The sequence below is a fragment of the Clinocottus analis genome, unplaced genomic scaffold (assembly GCF_023055335.1).
Source record: "Clinocottus analis isolate CAN_PGR_092001 unplaced genomic scaffold, fCliAna1.0.p SCAF_3, whole genome shotgun sequence".
Classification (NCBI taxonomy): Eukaryota; Metazoa; Chordata; class Actinopteri; order Perciformes; family Cottidae; genus Clinocottus; species Clinocottus analis.
This window is the reverse complement of record NW_027176042.1, coordinates 22365125-22383709: the sequence shown is the minus strand read 5'-3', so window position 1 is coordinate 22383709 and position 18585 is coordinate 22365125. Positions and strand designations below refer to the sequence as shown.

At 45.4% G+C, this 18585-nt stretch overlaps 1 protein-coding gene across 1 annotated transcript in view; it reads left to right on the top strand.

Moving 5' to 3' along the window:
• The window catches only part of LOC137796107 (zinc metalloproteinase nas-8-like), a 56341-nt gene extending 45159 nt beyond the window's left edge, over window positions 1-11182 (top strand). Inside the window, exon 6 of the mRNA XM_068593792.1 lies at window positions 11017-11182. Within this exon, the coding sequence (XP_068449893.1) occupies window positions 11017-11182 (166 nt within the window). The remainder of the gene's footprint in view (window positions 1-11016) is intronic.
• Window positions 11183-18585: the final 7403 nt, after the last annotated feature.

The window sequence follows — 18585 nt, the reverse complement described above, 5'->3', positions numbered from 1 at the left end:
GCTATAGCGTTAGCATTAGCGTTAGCACCGCACAACCCACGAGCTCGACTGTCCCTCGTAGTGAAGATAACACTCTGTGGTATTAAAACACTTTGACGGATAGCTCTTCCTCTGGGGAATATAATAATAATTATAATCATAAAAGAACATAAAAGGACGACATCACTAAGAAGCAATTCTATAAAAATGTGTTTTAAGAAGTGAAGTAAAAGAAGTTATTGATTCTGCCAGCCTCATCTTATCTCCTGCCACGGCAGGATTTCTTCATCATTTCTTAAATTCATCATTTAAAGGCACTTTAAATGTGTTTTAACGCGGCACCGTTGTCACAGTCCGTCCTTCTCCACCGCCGCGTCCCCGTTTCCTCCCTCGCTGCGCGGCGTCCCATCTGTTGAGGTGAGAAGCCCAGTGGGTCGGTGTTAATGGAGAGGACGGTGGCGTTTTTATTTATTTATGGGCTCGACCCCCCCAATAAATCATGACGGCTCACACCTGAAGGTCCTAAACAATCGGGGCGGGTGTGACTCACACGTGGCCGTCTGCAAAGAAAGACGCGGTGGCGTTTTCTTGAGGAAATTGACACAAAAGGACCTCGTTTCTGTTTTCTACACACAGTCAAGCACACAAATTCACACAAATTATTAATTTGTGTGCTGAAATGGAGGGGGAAAGAAACAAATAAAACAGCTCCCCTGATACCTGCCAGATGCAGTTAAGCTCACTTCCAGGTTTATGACCCCCCCCCCCTCCACACAGAAGCACTACAGCCACTTATTTCCTCGTTCTCCGCCGGGCCACAGGGCCTCTTTGGCCCCGCAGGCACTTAAATGCACTCAATATCTCCACATCGCTTGTGAGTCAAGTTGAATAAAACGCTCTTTAATACAAATAAAAAAATCAAATAAAAAAAAAAAACCTCCTCTGCATTCATCTTGTGTTTCTGCAGGTCGGAGTGTCGGTGAAGCGCTAACGTAATAAGAGCGCTGACTCGTGTGATGATGTCGTGAAGAAGTAAAGCGCGAGCGGCATCAGACCCACGAGCTCCCACACGTTCACGTCCTTCTGTGTTTGAAGGACGTAAACGTGATGTCAAACTCAGTGACATCAGGTTCAAATTATGAAATTATGAAGCTAACGCAGCGTGTGGAGACGTTCAGAACACCTGCGTTAGCTAGGGTAGCGTAGACGCGGTTCATTATGAGCTAACGTTATCTCTACAGGTTTTTATTTAGAAACACCCGAGTTGTGTTATCTCTGCGCTCTGTTTTTCTGTGACACAGGACTTTAAGCCCCAGACAGACACACACAGACACAATGTGTGCACTTCATGTTGAAACATGAATGCACACATTCATTAGCTTGTGTAGCGTGGATGTTCTAACGCTCGTTCATTATGAGCTGACGTTAACTCCACAGGTTTTTTTATGTAGAAACAATCTATATGCCGACCCTGAGTTGTGTTATCTCTGACTTTCAGTCCCAGACACACACATATACAAAACACACACACACACACACACACTTTCCCCTCCTCTGGGCAAATGTGTGCATTTCATGTTAAAACCTTAGCGTAAACATGCTAACGCTGGTTCATTATGAGCTGCACAGGTTTTTATGTAGAAACAGTCGAGTTGTGTTATCTCTGCGCTCTGTTTTTCTGTAACACAGGACTTCCAGCCCCAGACAGACAGACACACACACAAACACACACACTTCGTTAAATAGTGTAGCGTAGACGTGCTAACGCTGGTTCATTATGAGCTAACATTAGCTCCACAGGTTTTTATCTAGAAACAACCGAGTTGTGTTATCTCTGCTCTCTGTTTTTCTGTAACGCACGACTTTCAGCCCCAGACAGACAGACACACACACACACACACGCACACACACACACACACACACACACACACAGACACTTCCCCCTCCCCCGGGCGAATGTGTGCGTTAAATGTTAAAACCTGTAGTAAGTGGCTGCGGGGTCAGCCTCGTCTCCCTCTCTGAACATTCCTTATTAATGAGCCTCGGGGCCTTGGGGGACTCGACCACAACACCTAACGCACAGATGACAGAGGGGTCACTGGGGGGCCGCCGAGAGACGAATGGAGGACGGAGATAGAGGAGCACATAAAGGAGAGCTGGGTCGAGGCGTGACGGAGCGAAAGCGATCCGGCGTGACGGGAGACAAAAGACGGGCGAATCCAAACAACATTTTTTATTTATTTTTACTTCTGGAGTCGCCGTGCGTCCCCACGAGGTCGCAAAAGCTTCTTCTTCGTCTTCTTTTTTTTACTCGCCCTTGTATCTCGTCACGCCGCAAAGGGGATTACAACGGAGAAGCCGAGCAAAACTCCCGCGGTTCAACACTAACAGGTGTGAAGAAGGTGTTTGGAGACGCGGCGAGCCGAATCCTGTAGTTACCTTTCCCTTTTCTCAGCTCTCCGTGGCTTTGATACCAGATGAGTGACGTTGCTTCCAACTGAGAGAGAGAGAGAGAGAGAGAGAGAGAGAGAGAGAGAGAGAGAGAGAGAGAGAGAGACAGAGAGAGAGACAAACAATAGACAAAAGAAAAAGAATAAAGGAAAGGGACAATAATCTGCCACAAGTCAGTTGGACGTTAACCCTTCGATTTTACATAATTTCTTAAATTCACCTTTTTAAGGCACTTCAAATGATGTGTCTAAATAATGAGGCACGATTGTCCTAAGGCGCAAGTGTAAAGAGATAATATGGCCGTAAAGCTGAATTTTTTTTGTGTGGATGATCTCTCTCTCTCTCTCTCTCTCTCTCTCTCTCTCTCTCTCTCTCTCTCTCTCTCTCTCTTCTCTGCATGATTGTTTTATGGCACGGTGATAACGGCGGCACGCCGAGGCCCTGACCTTTGGCCCCGTAACTCCCGAAGTGGAATCCGTTTCTTTTTATAATGACGTCGGGATGAAAAAGAGTGAATCCGGCGTTAACTTAATGATGTTTAGGTCGAGGAAGACAAGCGGAGCGTTCTGGAAGAGATAGCGGTCTGAAGCGGCGAGTCGGGGTCACGCTCACACAACAAGTCGGTCAAACTGTCCTGCGGCGCTGAGAGCAAATTGAAACTGACGCTTAGTTTTCGGGGCTTATTTGCTGTAATTAAGTCAGAGTGGTTCCACGGCAGCAGTGGGTCAAGAGCACGGAGACCTGCAAAGATTCAGAGCGTCAGAGCTGCATTAAGACACAAACTACCGTAAAAGTCAGGTTAGAAGCCGCTACTACTTTCGGTAGTTGTCCCCGCTAGCTTCCCGCTGTAGCCAGCTAGTGCTGCTGCTATCTCCCTGCTGCATTTGCAATCACTTTGCTAGCTCCCTGCTGTAGCTAGCTAGCGCTGCTGCAATCACTTTGCTAGCTCCCTGCTGTAGCCAGCTAGCGCTGCTCCCCAATAGTTGCTGCTACTGTCCCCGCTGCCTGAGTCTGGCGTGGAGTCGCGGTTGGTCCCGCAAACCTTCGGTGGTTATCGGGGAGCTAGCAGGGTGCTAGCAGCAGCGCTAGCTGGCTACAGTGGCTCATAACCCGACTTTTACGGTAATCCCTTTTCAACCTGCTCTTTTTTAAATTTTTTATGGATAAATAAAGTATTTTTGAGAGAGAGCGAGACTGTTTATGTGGCCAAAGACTAAACATCTGAATATTAAAAGATGATACCTGGTGACGTTTACCTGCGTTGCGTCACTTCTCACGAGGAAATACAACGTTCCATCCTCACGAGCAGAACCAACACACACTGCTTCAGAGTTCTCCTTCATAATGTACTTCTTTACACATATCTTTAAATAACTTGAAGGATAAACAACATCTCTCATCTCCTGTTTCTCTCTTGTTTCTTTTCATTCTCTCTCGTGGCTCAACGCTTTTTACTTTACTTGAGAGGTGGCAGGAGGAAGAGGAGGAGGAGGAAGAGGAGAAGAGAAAGAGGAGAGACGTTTCAATGATAATAATAATTTTTAAATATTTGCCTCTCACTAAATTAACGCTGCGAGTCACGATTAAACTTCAAAGAGGAATTTAGTTGAGTTCAAACAAAATGAGATCAAGATGTATATATATTATATATATATATATATATATATATATATATATATATATATATATATATATATATATATATATATTATATACATATATATGTATTTAAATTTTTATATATTATATATATGTAAAACAAACCACTGTTTATAAAACATGAAACACGGCTTTTATTCCAGCAATGCGGAGGCAGAAGATTACACCGCTTTGTTTGTTTGTTTGTTTGTTTGTTTGTTTGTTTGTTTACATTCCTGTCTCTACTTTGCGTTCACACAGACGGCTCAGAGGCCTCAGACGACAGGAAGCGGCGGCGCTCTGCATCAGAGCGCCATGATGGCTCACGTGTTGACAACAGAGACGCGGTAATGAGGAAACCACTTCCTGTTGTGCTTCAGGAACTCCTTTTTCTCCAATATCTCTTCATACGACAGACATATTCTCTACATCCTCCTCTGTAACGACGGACCGACAACACAAAAGAAACGCATTTCATGATTATTTCGCGACTTTTCCGATGATCAAGCCCCGCCCCCCCCATAGTCCATTGATCTGATCAGGTATTGAGATCATCGAAGGGTTAACGCTGCTCATTGTCTTCCTCATCTTCCCTTGACGTCCCCGCTGGTCGATCGGAGACGTGTCCGTTGTACTCGTTGTCCCGGGGCCAGCTGAGCCAACTAATCAATTATAATCAAGGTAACCAATCAGGGAGCAGGTACACCAATTAGGGCGCGCCGGGGATCCTGGGAAAACCAATTAGAAGACCTGATTCACCTCTAATTCAGAGCAGCTGCTCCGGAGCGCTTTGGATGACAGCTCGTATTCCCCTTTCCAGGGCCGCGGTGTCTGCACCTGACACACACACACACACACACACACACACACACACACACACACACACACACACACACACACACACACACACACACACACACAGTGTGGGATAATAATCCTAACTATTTGCTCAGAGTAGCGGTGCAGAACCACCCGGAGCTCCGTGAGGACAGAGACACATTCTAGCTGACACCATTCTCCTCTTCCTCCTCTCTCTTGTTCAGTCTCTCTTCCTCTTCCTCCTCCTTTTCTTCTTCTTCCTCCTCCTCTTCCTCCTCCTCGTTGTTAAGAGACTCTTCTTCCTCGGCGACGGGGATGAAGAGCAGTAGCTTGAGTCGACTCTCCAGAGCGACAACCAGCAACAACCAGCAACAACCAACGACAACCAACGAGGAACAACGACAACTAGAGACAACCAGCAACAATCAACAACAAACAACGACAACCAGCGACAACCAACGGCAACCAGCGACAAATAACGACAAATGAAGACAACCAGCGACAACCGACGACAACCAGTGACAACCGACGACAACCAGCAACAACCAGTGACAACCGACGACAAACAACAACAACCTTGTGATGGAGTTCAGGCAGTCGATGAATCGGGAGCCATGAGATGTCCATGTGAGGAAGACTCCTCTCTAATGCAGCGTGTGAAGGCTGTAATGGTTCCCAGTGCATCCGCTGGCCCGGAGCCACTTTACCTCTCCGTGACTTTACGAGGCCTAATGGCGTCGGCTCTGCTGCTGATGCGTCCGTAATGAATCCTCCTGCTAGCTATTAGCTGCAGGTTTGCTACTTGACTTGTAAATGTGAGTCAGTGAGGAGCTGTTTGTTGTTTTTTTCTACCCAGAGTCCTCGGCGGCTTCGGTAAGATAACCATCACAGGTGTGTTCACCGTGGTTTGTGCGTCGTGATCTCTGGGTGACAAAAGGTGTAGCCAGTTTAAAGGTCTCCATGTTTGTGCGTATGTATATGTGTGTGTGTGTGTGTGTGTGTGTGTGTGTGTGTGTGTGTGTGTGTGAGTGTGAGTGTGTGTGTGTGTTGCACTGAAGCCCCTCCGGAGTTCACACCACATGGATTTGTGGCCCATTAGCGTGTAGCCGGCTGCTGCTGATACCTTATCTCAAGGCTCCTTCCTCTGCAGCTAGAAGCTAAAAGCTATCTGCAGAGAGATGTTATTAGTCTCTGATCCTGCTGCTGCTCATATGCACGCACACACCTGATAAATCACTTGGACTCTCAGCTAGCTACTTATACACACACACACACACACACAAACACACAAACACTCACACTGATAGCTTTATTTAGCCTTCCGGTTTGCCACTGATAATCAGGGAACAGACGATTCTGCAGAAGCCTTTATTAGCTTCACTTCACGGTGATAGCGTCTCGCAAAGCAGCCGCGAAACAACGTACGACAACCAGAGTCAACCAACGACAACCAGCAACAACCAGCAACAACCAACAACTAGCAACAACAACCAACGACAACTAATGACAACCAACAACAAACAACAAAAAACAACAACAACCAGCGACAACCACCAACAACCAACGACAAGCAGCAAAAACCAACGACAACTAATGACAACCAACAACAACCAACAACAACCAATGACAACCAACAAAAACCAACAACAAACAACAACAAACAACTACCAGTGACAACCAACGACAACCAGCAAAAACCAACAACCAATGACAACCAACAACAACCAAAACCAACGACCAACAACAACCAGCAACAAAACAACCAACTACAAATGTCAAACTGCAACAACCAACGACATGGTTGACATGGTTGATCATTTCATGAAATATCTACGAATTACGGCGCATTCATTCTTTCTTTTTTTATGACAGCCTGTTCATCATAATTTACACAAATAGGAGATTTGACAATTTGACCAAAAGAACCATCACATGAGAACATCACCTCCTCAACCCCGAAAAAATAAACGTAAACTTCCCGACGCGCACAAAGGTGGAGGGCGAGGTGAAGCGACTGCTGTAATGTTTCCAGTCAGCAGACAGCGAGGCAGAGCTCCCATGATGCCTTTCTTTCTCTCCACGGGTCAAAGGACAGGGGGCACGCCGCGTCTATGACATCACTCTCACCCCCGTTTCGCTGCACAGCATTTCATTTTCAAAGAGGAGTCCTCGCCGTGACGGACCGACACGCGCGCACAACAACACGCGTGCTGAAACAAGTTCATTATTTTATGAAGGTGACACGCGAAAAGGTCGCGACACCGGCGGCGATGCAGATTGCGGGAAACCAGGGAGGAGGACACGCTAATCAGGTTCCATTCTCCCCGTCAGGAATATTTAATCTCCCCTGAACTGTCGTCAATTATCAAACCACCTCCTGAACCTCGACGCGGCACAAAGGCTCGTTAGCGAGCGGCAGGTGATTGGAGAGGCTCGCGCTTTCGGTAATAACACGACGCGCCGACGAGGCCGCAACCGATAATCACGGCGTGAACAGCTCGAGGGTTTAATTGCTCACCGGAAAGGAAAAATACTACCTGAGAAAAGTTTTCTGATTAGCAATGAAAATTAGAAATGAGCACGGGGAGTGATTGTAATCAAACAATACTCCTGTTTATATTATTTCACCAAGAACTACAGAGAAAGAAATATGTAAAAATACATATTCATAAGAATTTGTTTGTTAATTTAGCTGTAAAAAAGTGTGCAGGGGTTGAAAGAGGAAACCGCGGCCACACAGACAGCCGCTTTAAAAGTAACAATGTGATGAATTCATATGTTTATCTGACCAAAAAGAAACAGTAATTAGCTAGCTAGCTCGCGCCTTTAGAGACTACTTTGCGGGGGAGGAGAGCAGTTGCCGGCTAACGGAGAGCCACTTGACTTCATCCAGAATGTTTAGCTCAAATTCAAGCGTCTCAACTCCTCTGCTACGTTTCTGTCAGTGTGGCGGGAAAACACGCACTGTGGAATTAGCCAGCTAACGTTAGCTGGCTAATTCCAATATAATTTCACTACCGAAAGTCCTTCCTTCCCGCTGCTGTCAGGCTGCACAACAAGCTGAGCTCACAGTGGACCACAAACACTTAGAACACTTTATTTACATTCATCTGGTGCAAAATATAACACATTTCAGTACTTTATATACTTGTTTTATTCCGTCTGTATATTCGTCTGACATTGTTTTACTGTTTATTTATGTGACTTCATTTTGTATTTACTATGTGTCTCTTGTGTGCTCTGCTGCTGTAATGCTGCAATTTCCCCACTGCGGGACTAATAAAGGATTTTCTTATCTTATGTCCAGCATTGAGAGCGTCTTCCCTCCAGCACACCTGCTGCTGGTTCCCAGTTCAACCCAGCACACACTGCCGTGTCCTCTTTGTCTTCCAGGCAATGCCGACGGGCTTCCGGGCGGAGCGGAGCTGAGGAATGCAACGCCTCGGGGTCTCTCTGGTCCACATCTGTTGTCTCTTCAAAGGTTTCAAAAGGTGCAACTGCAAACACATATTTTCTCTTTTCAGCTTCTCAATCTGCGCGTATGAAATGTATGCGGCCGCACAGCTCTGCTTCTTAAATGTATTTATTGTTTTAATTGTCAACATAGCAGCTACAATGTTGGATGAATAATAAAAAAGAGACTATTATTAGCTTGCAAAGCTGCAAACATTTGCTGGAGTGTCTTGAAGTGAAAGTGTTTTGACAGGATGCCAAAAGAAAGTTCTGTTTTTCTTTAAGAGAAAAGTTTCTGGAGATAAATAAGAAGTTATGTCTTTCTTTTTTTTTCTTTTTTTTTTTTACCTATTTTTGAATAGCTAAAGCTTTTTAAATACTGTGTGTGTGCTGGACTATTTACATGGCTATTAAAGCTGATTCTGATTCTGACGATGAAACAATATAAGTGATGATACACAATTACACGTAAAAGTTGTCCAGCAACTTTGTGTGTTTTTGCCTCGCTTTGAAGGTCGTAGAAGGTCAACAAATCGACTTGTTTCTGATGGATCGAGAGCTCATTGAGCTGCAGAGCCGCTTATACCAATGCTTATATTAATGCTTACATTAATGCTTATATTAATGCTTATATTAATGCTTATATTAATGTCAGTTGCAAAACATTTCTACGCCAAAAAGAGTCACCAAAATATATTGAAATGCAAATATTCAAATATCGCTGCATTTTGACACGACAAAAGACGAGGTCTAAAATCCATCAATCCATCCATTCAAAACGTATTTTCACGGCATAAAAAAGTGTGTTTTACAGCATTTTACCGTTTAATAAATGCATCACAGCCTCCTCCTCCTCACCTGACAAACTGTAGTTAAAGTTATGGTCTGCATTGATTCATTCATCTTTGATCTTAACATCATTCAGGACACGTTAATACGACGACCCAGTGAATGTTGCATGAATCACATCGAGCTAACGCGCGGCTATATTCTGTTATTGTTAATCAATGGTGTGGCGGGAGAGAGGGAGGGGGAGGGGTTTAATGAGCATTGATTCACAATTTAATATCGGTGACTGTGTGATTCATCATAAAAGGTGGCGTCTTAATCATTGACACACACAGGCGTCAATACCCCGGCCAGGTGACATGCGCTGATGGAGGCATTAATGATCACAGCTGCTTCTGATGAAGCGATAAGTATTGATGCAGTGACTCGATGCGTCAGTCTTCTGTAACGGAGGAAAGTTTCTTTATTTCTCACAAGTCATTACAGGCGAAGACGCATCCTGATGAAGCGCGTCTTCTTTCCTCCGCTGGTTTGCTGACAGAGGGTCGTGAGTTTGAATCCTGGCAGCACATTTCTTCTAGTACTTTCTAGACCTTTTAGACCTCCTGGACTCCTGTGAATCCTTTCTTTCCACTTATTTATGAAACCCCACGTCTCTCCTGGTCTCTCCTGGGCCGGACTCTCTGGCATAAATCCGGACATTTGGTCACCCAAAGGTTGAGAGAGTATGAAGTTGTTCCTCATTTAACGTTAGCTGATTACGTTAGCTCATTTAACATCATCTTATGTAACGTTAGCTGGTCTCTCGTTGGTTTCTCTTGTCTCTCTGCCGTCTCTCCGGGTCGCCGTATACGTCTCTGGTGTCGACCTGTCAATCACCTTGTAGCCCCGCCCCTAAAGCATCCCCTGCTTTACGGTCTGTTTGACTCTAAATGACCATCATTTACTAAATAATGTATTAAAACTAAAATCAAAGCATCCGCCTCTTCAGATTTGTATTTTCAACATGATCTGATGAACTCTAACGTTCCCTCCCTAAATTATGCTCTCAGATAAATGTTGTATTCGTTGAATTCAGGAGCGCGATGACCTGAGAGACGGAGAACTTGCTTCATGGCGGCGTTTGCGCAGAGTAATCCCTCAGATCACATTCCTCAGATAAACACTCGACTGCAGATTACAGACGAGCGTAACCTCCAGCTGGAGTCCTCTCCTGTAAACAAGAGGACTTAAAGGGATTGCAGTTATCCAGATTAGCTACACCAGCCTCTCTCTCTCTCTCTCTCTCTCTCTCTCTCTCTCTCTCTCTCTCTCTCTCTCTCTCTCTCTCTTTCGGCTGTTGTGGAACTGCTTCCTTCAGTTTTGTAGCTTTGTTTCATTTAATTTAACAAAAACTCAAGGAAAGTGTTCTTTTCACCAAAAGATGGACTTGAACACATCTCCGTGTCTCACGTCCTTTTAGGTGGTCGTGGGCTCAGAGTCTGTGCTGAAAGAGGTCAACGTAAAACTCAGAGACACGTGATTGGTCAATGGCTTTATTCGTGGTGCGAAAGCTTATCATAATTAACCTTTATTTGCAAAAAAACTATGCAGAAAAAAACATGCCGACGGCCAAAAACAAGATGGTGACGGCCAAAAACAAGATGGCGACACCCGAAAACAAGATGGCAACGCCCAAAAACAGGAGGGTGCGGCCAAAAACAAGATGGCGACCCCCCCAAAACAACATGGTGACGGCCAAAAACAAGATGGCAATGGCATCCAGATCCCCCTTCAGCTTGAATTTGAAGTGAGTTCATTAGAGTGAAAACTGACCCTATGTTTATTTAAATGTTCTTATTCAACCTCTAAACCAACGCCCTCACAATAACACTCCGCGACAAACAGGGTCCAAACCGCACAGAAGACCTCGCTCGCCACAGACAACGCTGTGGAGGAGACGCCGCCGGCGGCCATGTTGCTGCCAGCGGCGCTCATGCTAAAGTGGCCCGGGCTGAGAGCCAAGCGGCTGAACGGGGATCGGGGGACGCGTAAGAGGATCGGCTGTAAGTGACCTCCAGCTCGTCGCCGCTGGTCTGTGAAGACACGTAGAGCCGCTTCCTGCAACAGCTCAGCTCGTAATGAGACGGGATGAGCACCGCCGAGCGGGGGAGGAGACGCTGGCGGCGTCTCGTGACGTAACGAAAGAGGGAAGCAAAGAAGATGCAGAAGAGAGTCCTTGAGACGAGTCGGCATTTTTAACAAGTGTTTTTTTGTTAGTTTTTCAAGTTTTTTGGTCCGATGCCTGAAATAAGCAGAATTCATACGTTACACGGCTGTTGATAGTGACTTAGTTACCAAAGTTCGTTCCAAGTATCAGGAAAACAGAAGACCGAAACGAAGAAAGAAGTGGAAACAAATTATTTAATTTTGCCTGCAATTCAGAAAATATCAGTTTGGCGTGAACGACGAACAAAATAAATGAATTTTCTCTGTAAATACATAGCGCAGCAACGTGGAAATTGTGTGAAGTTGTTCCTCATTTAACGTGAGCTCATTTAACGTTAGCTCATTTAACGTTAACTCATTTAACGTTAGCTCATTTAACGTTAGCTGCTAACGTTAGCTGCTGTCTTTGCACTTCAAACATCATTACAGTCCATTAAATGATCTGGATGAACTTAACCTAGAAGAATCATGAACGCCTGTTCAACACAGAGATCGTTATACAGAGAACCGCTTATGCCTGGTACGAAACCTGTGTGTGTGTGTGTGTGTGTGTGTGTGTGTGTGTGTGCTTGTGCGTGTTTGTGTGTGCATGTGTGTTCGTTTTAAGTCAGCACTCAGTCGAGCATGCGCACGTACGTCATCAAGTCCAAAACAACAATGGAAGTCGACCAGCCATAAACTCCCAGACGCAGGCCTGTGTGTGTCTGTGTGTGTGAGTGTGTGTGTATATGTTTGTTAGTGTGTGTGTGTGTGTGAGAGCATTCCTGGGGACAGTGGCCCATGGCACAGTGCCAATCACTCCTCACTTCGCAATTACAAAGAGCAGAGGGCTGCAGGTAATCACCATTGATCTGTGCACGTGTAGTTATATACACACACACACACACACACACACACACACACACACACATGCACGGGCCAGTGGGCATTGATCCACCCGACCCCGCCTCCAGGGGAGATGGTGTGTGTGACAGCGAGAGGAGATACAAACACTGAGTCGTGGGGGCGGGGCTTATTGGAACGCTTTGCCGTGACGGACAGGAGAGATAAAAGTGAAACGCCTCAACATTCCTGTGTTTCAATCAGCCGGTCCACGTGTGTGTGTGTGTGTGTGTGTGTGTGTGTGTGTGTGTGTGTGTCTGGGTGCGTGTGTGTGTGTCTGGGTGCGTGTGTGTGTGTGTGTGTGTGTGTTATCTGCTCCTCGTATTGAGTCTCACTGCTGCGACAAGCGCCATTGATCAGAATCTAGAGTTTGTGTGTGTGTGTGTGTGTGTGTGTGTGTGTGTGTGTGTGTGTGTGTGTGTGTGTGTGTGTGGAACACATTAATCGTGGCGTTCTTTATTGATGACACAGTGTTTAATCCTGAAAATAAATTCCTCTTTATTACTCCATCCAGGTTGCCGTTTGTAGTTATACCTGTAATAAATATTAATATAGCTGTAATATATCCTAATATACCTGTAATATACCTGTAATAAATACTAATATACCTGTAATAAATACTAATATTGCTGTAATAAATCATAGTAATATGCAATTGTAACCAGAATGAGGCTCTGTTCTTGAACCTGAGTGGTTTCCTGTGAAGAGAAAAGACAAAAAATTATACAAATCCTACAAACCGTTCCTCAATATCACAGAATATTCATCATTAAATACACATATATCTAGGGAAAAAAAACAAAAAGATGGAGTTCCACTTCTTCATCAGCTCTCTGATTGGTGCTTGTGTGTGTGACATCATTGTTATAACCAGTGAGAAGAGATCAGCGGAGGAAAACTAATCAGGAAGCTGGTTGTCAACAAGACAAAAAGAGTTCCTAATAGGGGGCTATGAAGGTGAAGGTCCGTGTTGCTGGAAGGACGTTAATCTAAAATAAGAATAACCCTCTTGAACGCTTATTGTCCGGCCTGCAGATCCATGACAACACGGATGAGGTGGATGCCGCCGGTCTCCTTCAGAACGGACTCGTCGGTTTCCAGGCGGGGAACGCGGCGGCCGACGAGCGTACGAGTCCGCCTGGTCTGAGCCGCCCAAGTGCTCGAAAGGGGGAACCAGGCATCGACCACGTGGAGGATCCAATCAGCTGGCTGAATGGACGAGTGTGTGTGTGTGTGTGTGTGTGTTTTTGTCCCTCGCTGTGAATGGAGAGTACACAAGAGGAGGCTGAGTGCAGAGGAGGAGCGCCGGCGGCCCTTCTGTTGTGTTCGCGTCCCCTGAGTGAGGAGCGACAAAGAGCTTTACGTCCTGAGAATCGACGCGCCATCGATTTCCCCGACGCGCCGCAGAAGCTTTTCTGCATCTCTGCTCACGCTCGTCAACACCTGCAGATGTTTCGGACGCCATTGTGGAGACATCTGTGCACGTGCTCTAGCAGCACCGCTAACGGGGTAACGTTAGCAGCACCGCTAATGGAGAACAAACAGGAGGACGGTAAGTAACGTTAGCAACACCGCTAAAGGAGAACCGACAGGAGGAGAGCTAGTAACGTTAGCAGCACCGCTAACGGAGAACCAGTAGGAGGAGAGCTAGTAACGTTAGCAGCACCGCTAACGGAGAACAAAATACACGTTTAGCTGTGTGTTATTTGAACATACACTGAGGACTTAGAACTTGTAATACAAAGAAATGCCTGTCTCAAAGTAAATAATCCATGTTTCCTGGTGACATCTATTATTATAACATTCACATCTTGTCTTAGCAATTTGTTCCGGAGAGATCCATAAAATAAAATTAAAAAAGAGGCATTCTGCTTTCAAGCCGAATTAGGCAATTTCACACGTTGCCGGTTGCGGTGACAGAAATTGGGACGACTTCACTTCACGTGACTTTATGTCCATCGACCTCCATCGCACTCGTTTATGTCCGCGGAGTGATGGACGTTATCGACTAGTGAGGATGACGCATTGATCACGTGACTAATGGAAGAGGAGGGAAGAAATGTTCTGAAGAGCGAACATTAAACATTCTGTCTGTCTCCTACTTGTTGAGTGAGTTGGTAAATTTATATTTTTGCTGCACAACACTATCAGAGCGCTTCGTCGGCCGACGTTACGACGACATTAATTGGATTTTTGAAAAAAATGACTTGCAAGCAGAGAGTCTGGGACGTTCCAGGGACCAAAAGGGGAAAACAACACATGACCACGTTAGTGAAATACACACCGTGTTCTTTACCGTGGAAATATGGCCAAAATGTACCAAGCAAAGTAGAGTTATCTTGATTATTGTGAAACCTTCCAGGTGTGTGTGACCACAACACAACACACCCCTCAGGAATCTCACCCAATTACCTCCCGCCGCTAACGACGGCCCGCGGGGCGAGATCCATTATGTCACCGTGTCCCTCTCTGTCTGCTGATCAATGTGCGCCCTGAGGAACCCCAACAGACGGCTTCTGCTTTCAGATTCCTTCAGCCAATATTGCCTGAGGATGTGTGTGTGTGTGTGTGTGTGTGTGTGTGTGTTTGGGTAGAGGGAGGAGGAGGGGGCAGATAGGACCCTTCCTCGCTTGGGACAAAGGATCAATGGCGTGACTTTGCATGTTCCTTCGTAATTCATTGAATACCTTTAGAGACCTGGTCTGTGCAGCCTGAGGACAGAGACAGTGAAAACACACACACACACACACACACACACACACAGAGATTATATGTGTACTTAGATTCATGCATAAATACACCTTAGTAGAAGAAGAAGAAAAAAGTTTCTCCTCTAGTTTCCACTAGATTATGTGCTAGTAACGTTAGCAGCACCGCTAACGGAACAGGAGGTAAACTTCAGTTACATTACGATGCGTTCAGGTTGTGTATGTTTACACACACACACACACACACACACACGCACACACACACACACACACACACACACACACACACACACACATAACGGTGAGATAAACCTTCCAACAGCCTCCATAAGGACTGTAATCAGGTCGGGGATCTTTTGCATCTACAAATGCTTATCGATCAGGCAACAAGTGTCACATTGGACTTCCTCCACGCCGTGTGTGTGTCTTTGTTTGTGTGTGTGTCTTGCTCTCTGGAATCTTTTCATTGGCTAATTATGGGGCGCAGGAGCCCCCGTTTGTAACAAAAGACCTCTTGAACCTCATCTTCCTTCACAACACCATTAATAAGCCTCTTACCACCACGCACAATAAAGAGTGATTTAATACTTTATTATATCATAATGTCGACATTATTCTCTCATAATTTCGACTTCATCCCATCATGTTATTTTGTTTGTTTTATACATTGTGTATGATGCAAAAATCAACACAAAGTTACCGTCTGCAGCTTTACTTCTGATCGACGGCAGAGATTCGGGGGGTTCGGCGCTCGACTGCAGCGTCGGCGTGACGGACGGCTAGCTGCCTGGATATCATTTCATCATCGCTACAGACAGACGCAGCGCAGAGCTCACAAGATTGTCTTTGAAGTCTCTGCTCAGACGAGCGGATCGTGTCATCAGTTATTCCCTCATTAGTCCTCCTGCTATCAATCTCCGGGCCGAGCGGAGAGAATAAGTCGTCGGCTCGCTCACATCAAATAAGACAAATCTCTGTTAAGATTCCTCTTTGTTAGCGGGGGACGTGCTAACGGCGGCTAATGAGGCTGCGCGGCAGTTCCGTTTGCAGACCTGCAGAAAGACGCCGATTGAAAAAAAAACAAAAAACGACCAAAGGTTGGTGATGTCGCCGCACTCGAGGGGGGGGCGACCTTCCATGTGAGAGAGGAAAAGATATCCGGACCCTTTGGTGCAGAGTGGCGCTCAGCGGGACGCCTCCAGGCCTCCTGCAGCCACAACCGCACAAACTATCTGGAAGCTCGTCTCTTTGGGAAACGCCTCACGTCCCCCTTGTCCACGTATCTCCCTCCTCTTCTGGCCGTAACACGCCGCTATCTTCAACTTCACAGAGCGCTCTCCGCCCTCGTTTCTCTTATTTCACTCTCAGGAGCTCGTCTCTTTACGGGATCCTCCTCCAGGTCGCTGTAATTATGTCCACAGAACGGCCTAATGCTTGTCCCGCCCTTCAATCGCCATGACCACGAGGGGGCAACTCCTCTGGTTGTATAGAAGTCTATGATTCATGTGTTAAAGCTGCATTCTCTCTCATGACCACCAAGGGGTGACTCCATTGGTTGTATAGAAGCATAAGGTCTAAAATGTTTTCCGACACAATCAAATATTAATCTGTAAGAAAAGGAGATTTTTTTTTCTTTAGAATGTCAGTATTTGTCGCTGCTCTTGCTCGACAAAACCACAAATTACACAAGTCTGTGTAATATCACAAATTAGCCGAGTCCAGTTAAAATGAACAGATTGACAAATGTTGGCGAATTAAAGACTTCCAGACGTTCATGAGTCATACGCTGTCCATTCATATATATATATATATATATATATATATATATATATATATATATATATATATATATATATATGAATATATATATATATATATATATATGACACTTGCGTGTGCATTTGTAGACTGGCGCTCTGAAGTGAGAATGACTCATGCCTTAGATATTAACCTATTATTATTATTATTACACACACACACACACACACACACACACACACACACACACACACACACACACACACAGTGGCTCAGATATTAAACTATTATTAATTCAAGGCCCGTCTCTTCTGAGCAAACGGTCAGCTTCCGTCATCAGTCTCGGGTGGTTGCTTGTGTCATCACCATGGAAACTGTGGCGACCAAAAATAATCTCCTTTTCTTGCAGATTAATATTTAATTTAGTAGGAAAACATTTTCGACCAAAACTTGAATGAAAATTAAAAAAGAATTAAGTTCAGGTTCATCCAGACGGGATCCACCAATCAGAGCGCAGGATCACTTAGGATCATCATGTCTGTGTGTGTGTGTCTGCCTGTCTATGTGTGTGTGTCTGTCTATGTGTGTATGTATGTGTCTGCCTATGTGTGTCTGTGTGTTTCTGTCTGTGTGTGTGTGTGGATGTGTCTATTTGTATATGTGTGTGTGTGTGTGTGTGTGTGTGTGTGTGTGTGTGTGTCTGTCTGTCTATGTGTGTGTGCCTATTTCTATGTGTGTATGTTTGTGTCTGTCTGTCTAGGCGTGTCTGTCTATGTGTATGTGTGTATGTGTGTGTGTGTGTGTCTGTCTATGCATGTGTGTCTATGTGTATGTGTGTGTATGTGTATGTGTTTGTCTGTCTATGCTTGTATGTGTATGTGTGTATGTGTGTGTGTGTGTGTGTGTGTGTGTGTGTATGTGTGTGGTAAAAAAAAGTCAGAAAGCATTAATTGTGAGATCTCGACCAACGCCGTCATGTCTGTGGCACGAGAACTTGACATGAGAAGAAACACGAAGCAGAGCAGGCGTGTGCCTTAATGAGGCCGCACCGCGTGTGTGTGTCTGTATGTATGAGTGTGTGTGTTTGTTGTACTGTAACACATGGGATCAGAGACGCACGCGTCAAAAAAACACAGCGACGCAGGACCGCGGCCTCTTTTATACATGAGGAGATATGTCCCCGATCAACTACAGGCAGACAGAAACCAACAGGAAAGAGACCCACATCCCCCATCAAACACACACAAACACACACACACACACACACACACATCTTACCGTCACATAAGGCCTTCTGTGTTTCTCTGCCCCATTTCTTTCTGCCGAGATGAAATATTAACAAGGAGGATGGCACCCTAACCCACATACTGTATCCTGCACCGCCAGCTAACTCGCTGCTTCACGTGTGAGGCACAGGAGCAGAAAACACACACACACACACACACACACATGTGGGACATAATGGTGTAAGATATACATTTATACATATATATATGTGCATGCTTGTGCTGCAGAGACTTCCACGAGTACAAGACGCCGCACGCTCACACCGGTTCATCTCTTCTCTCGCTGGATTGATTGAGTGCAAAGTTTTCTTACGACACGCTCATCAGGTTATCTGACACGCTCTGAATACCTGCCACTCAATAATCAATTCACTTGCTATCTTTCAAATTAGACTGTCACACCGCCTCGCCGCCATCGCCGTCTCTCTCTCTCTCTCTCTCTCTCTCTCTCTCTCTCTCTCTCTCTCTCTCTCTCTTTCTCTCTCTCTCTCTCCTAAACATCTGCCAATCCTTCACATTATTACACATTTTAAAAAAAACCCCTCCCTCCCTCCCTTTTTTCTTTCCCTGAGGGACGTTTGCGATGTTTAAAATATAATAAGAGTATATTGGCA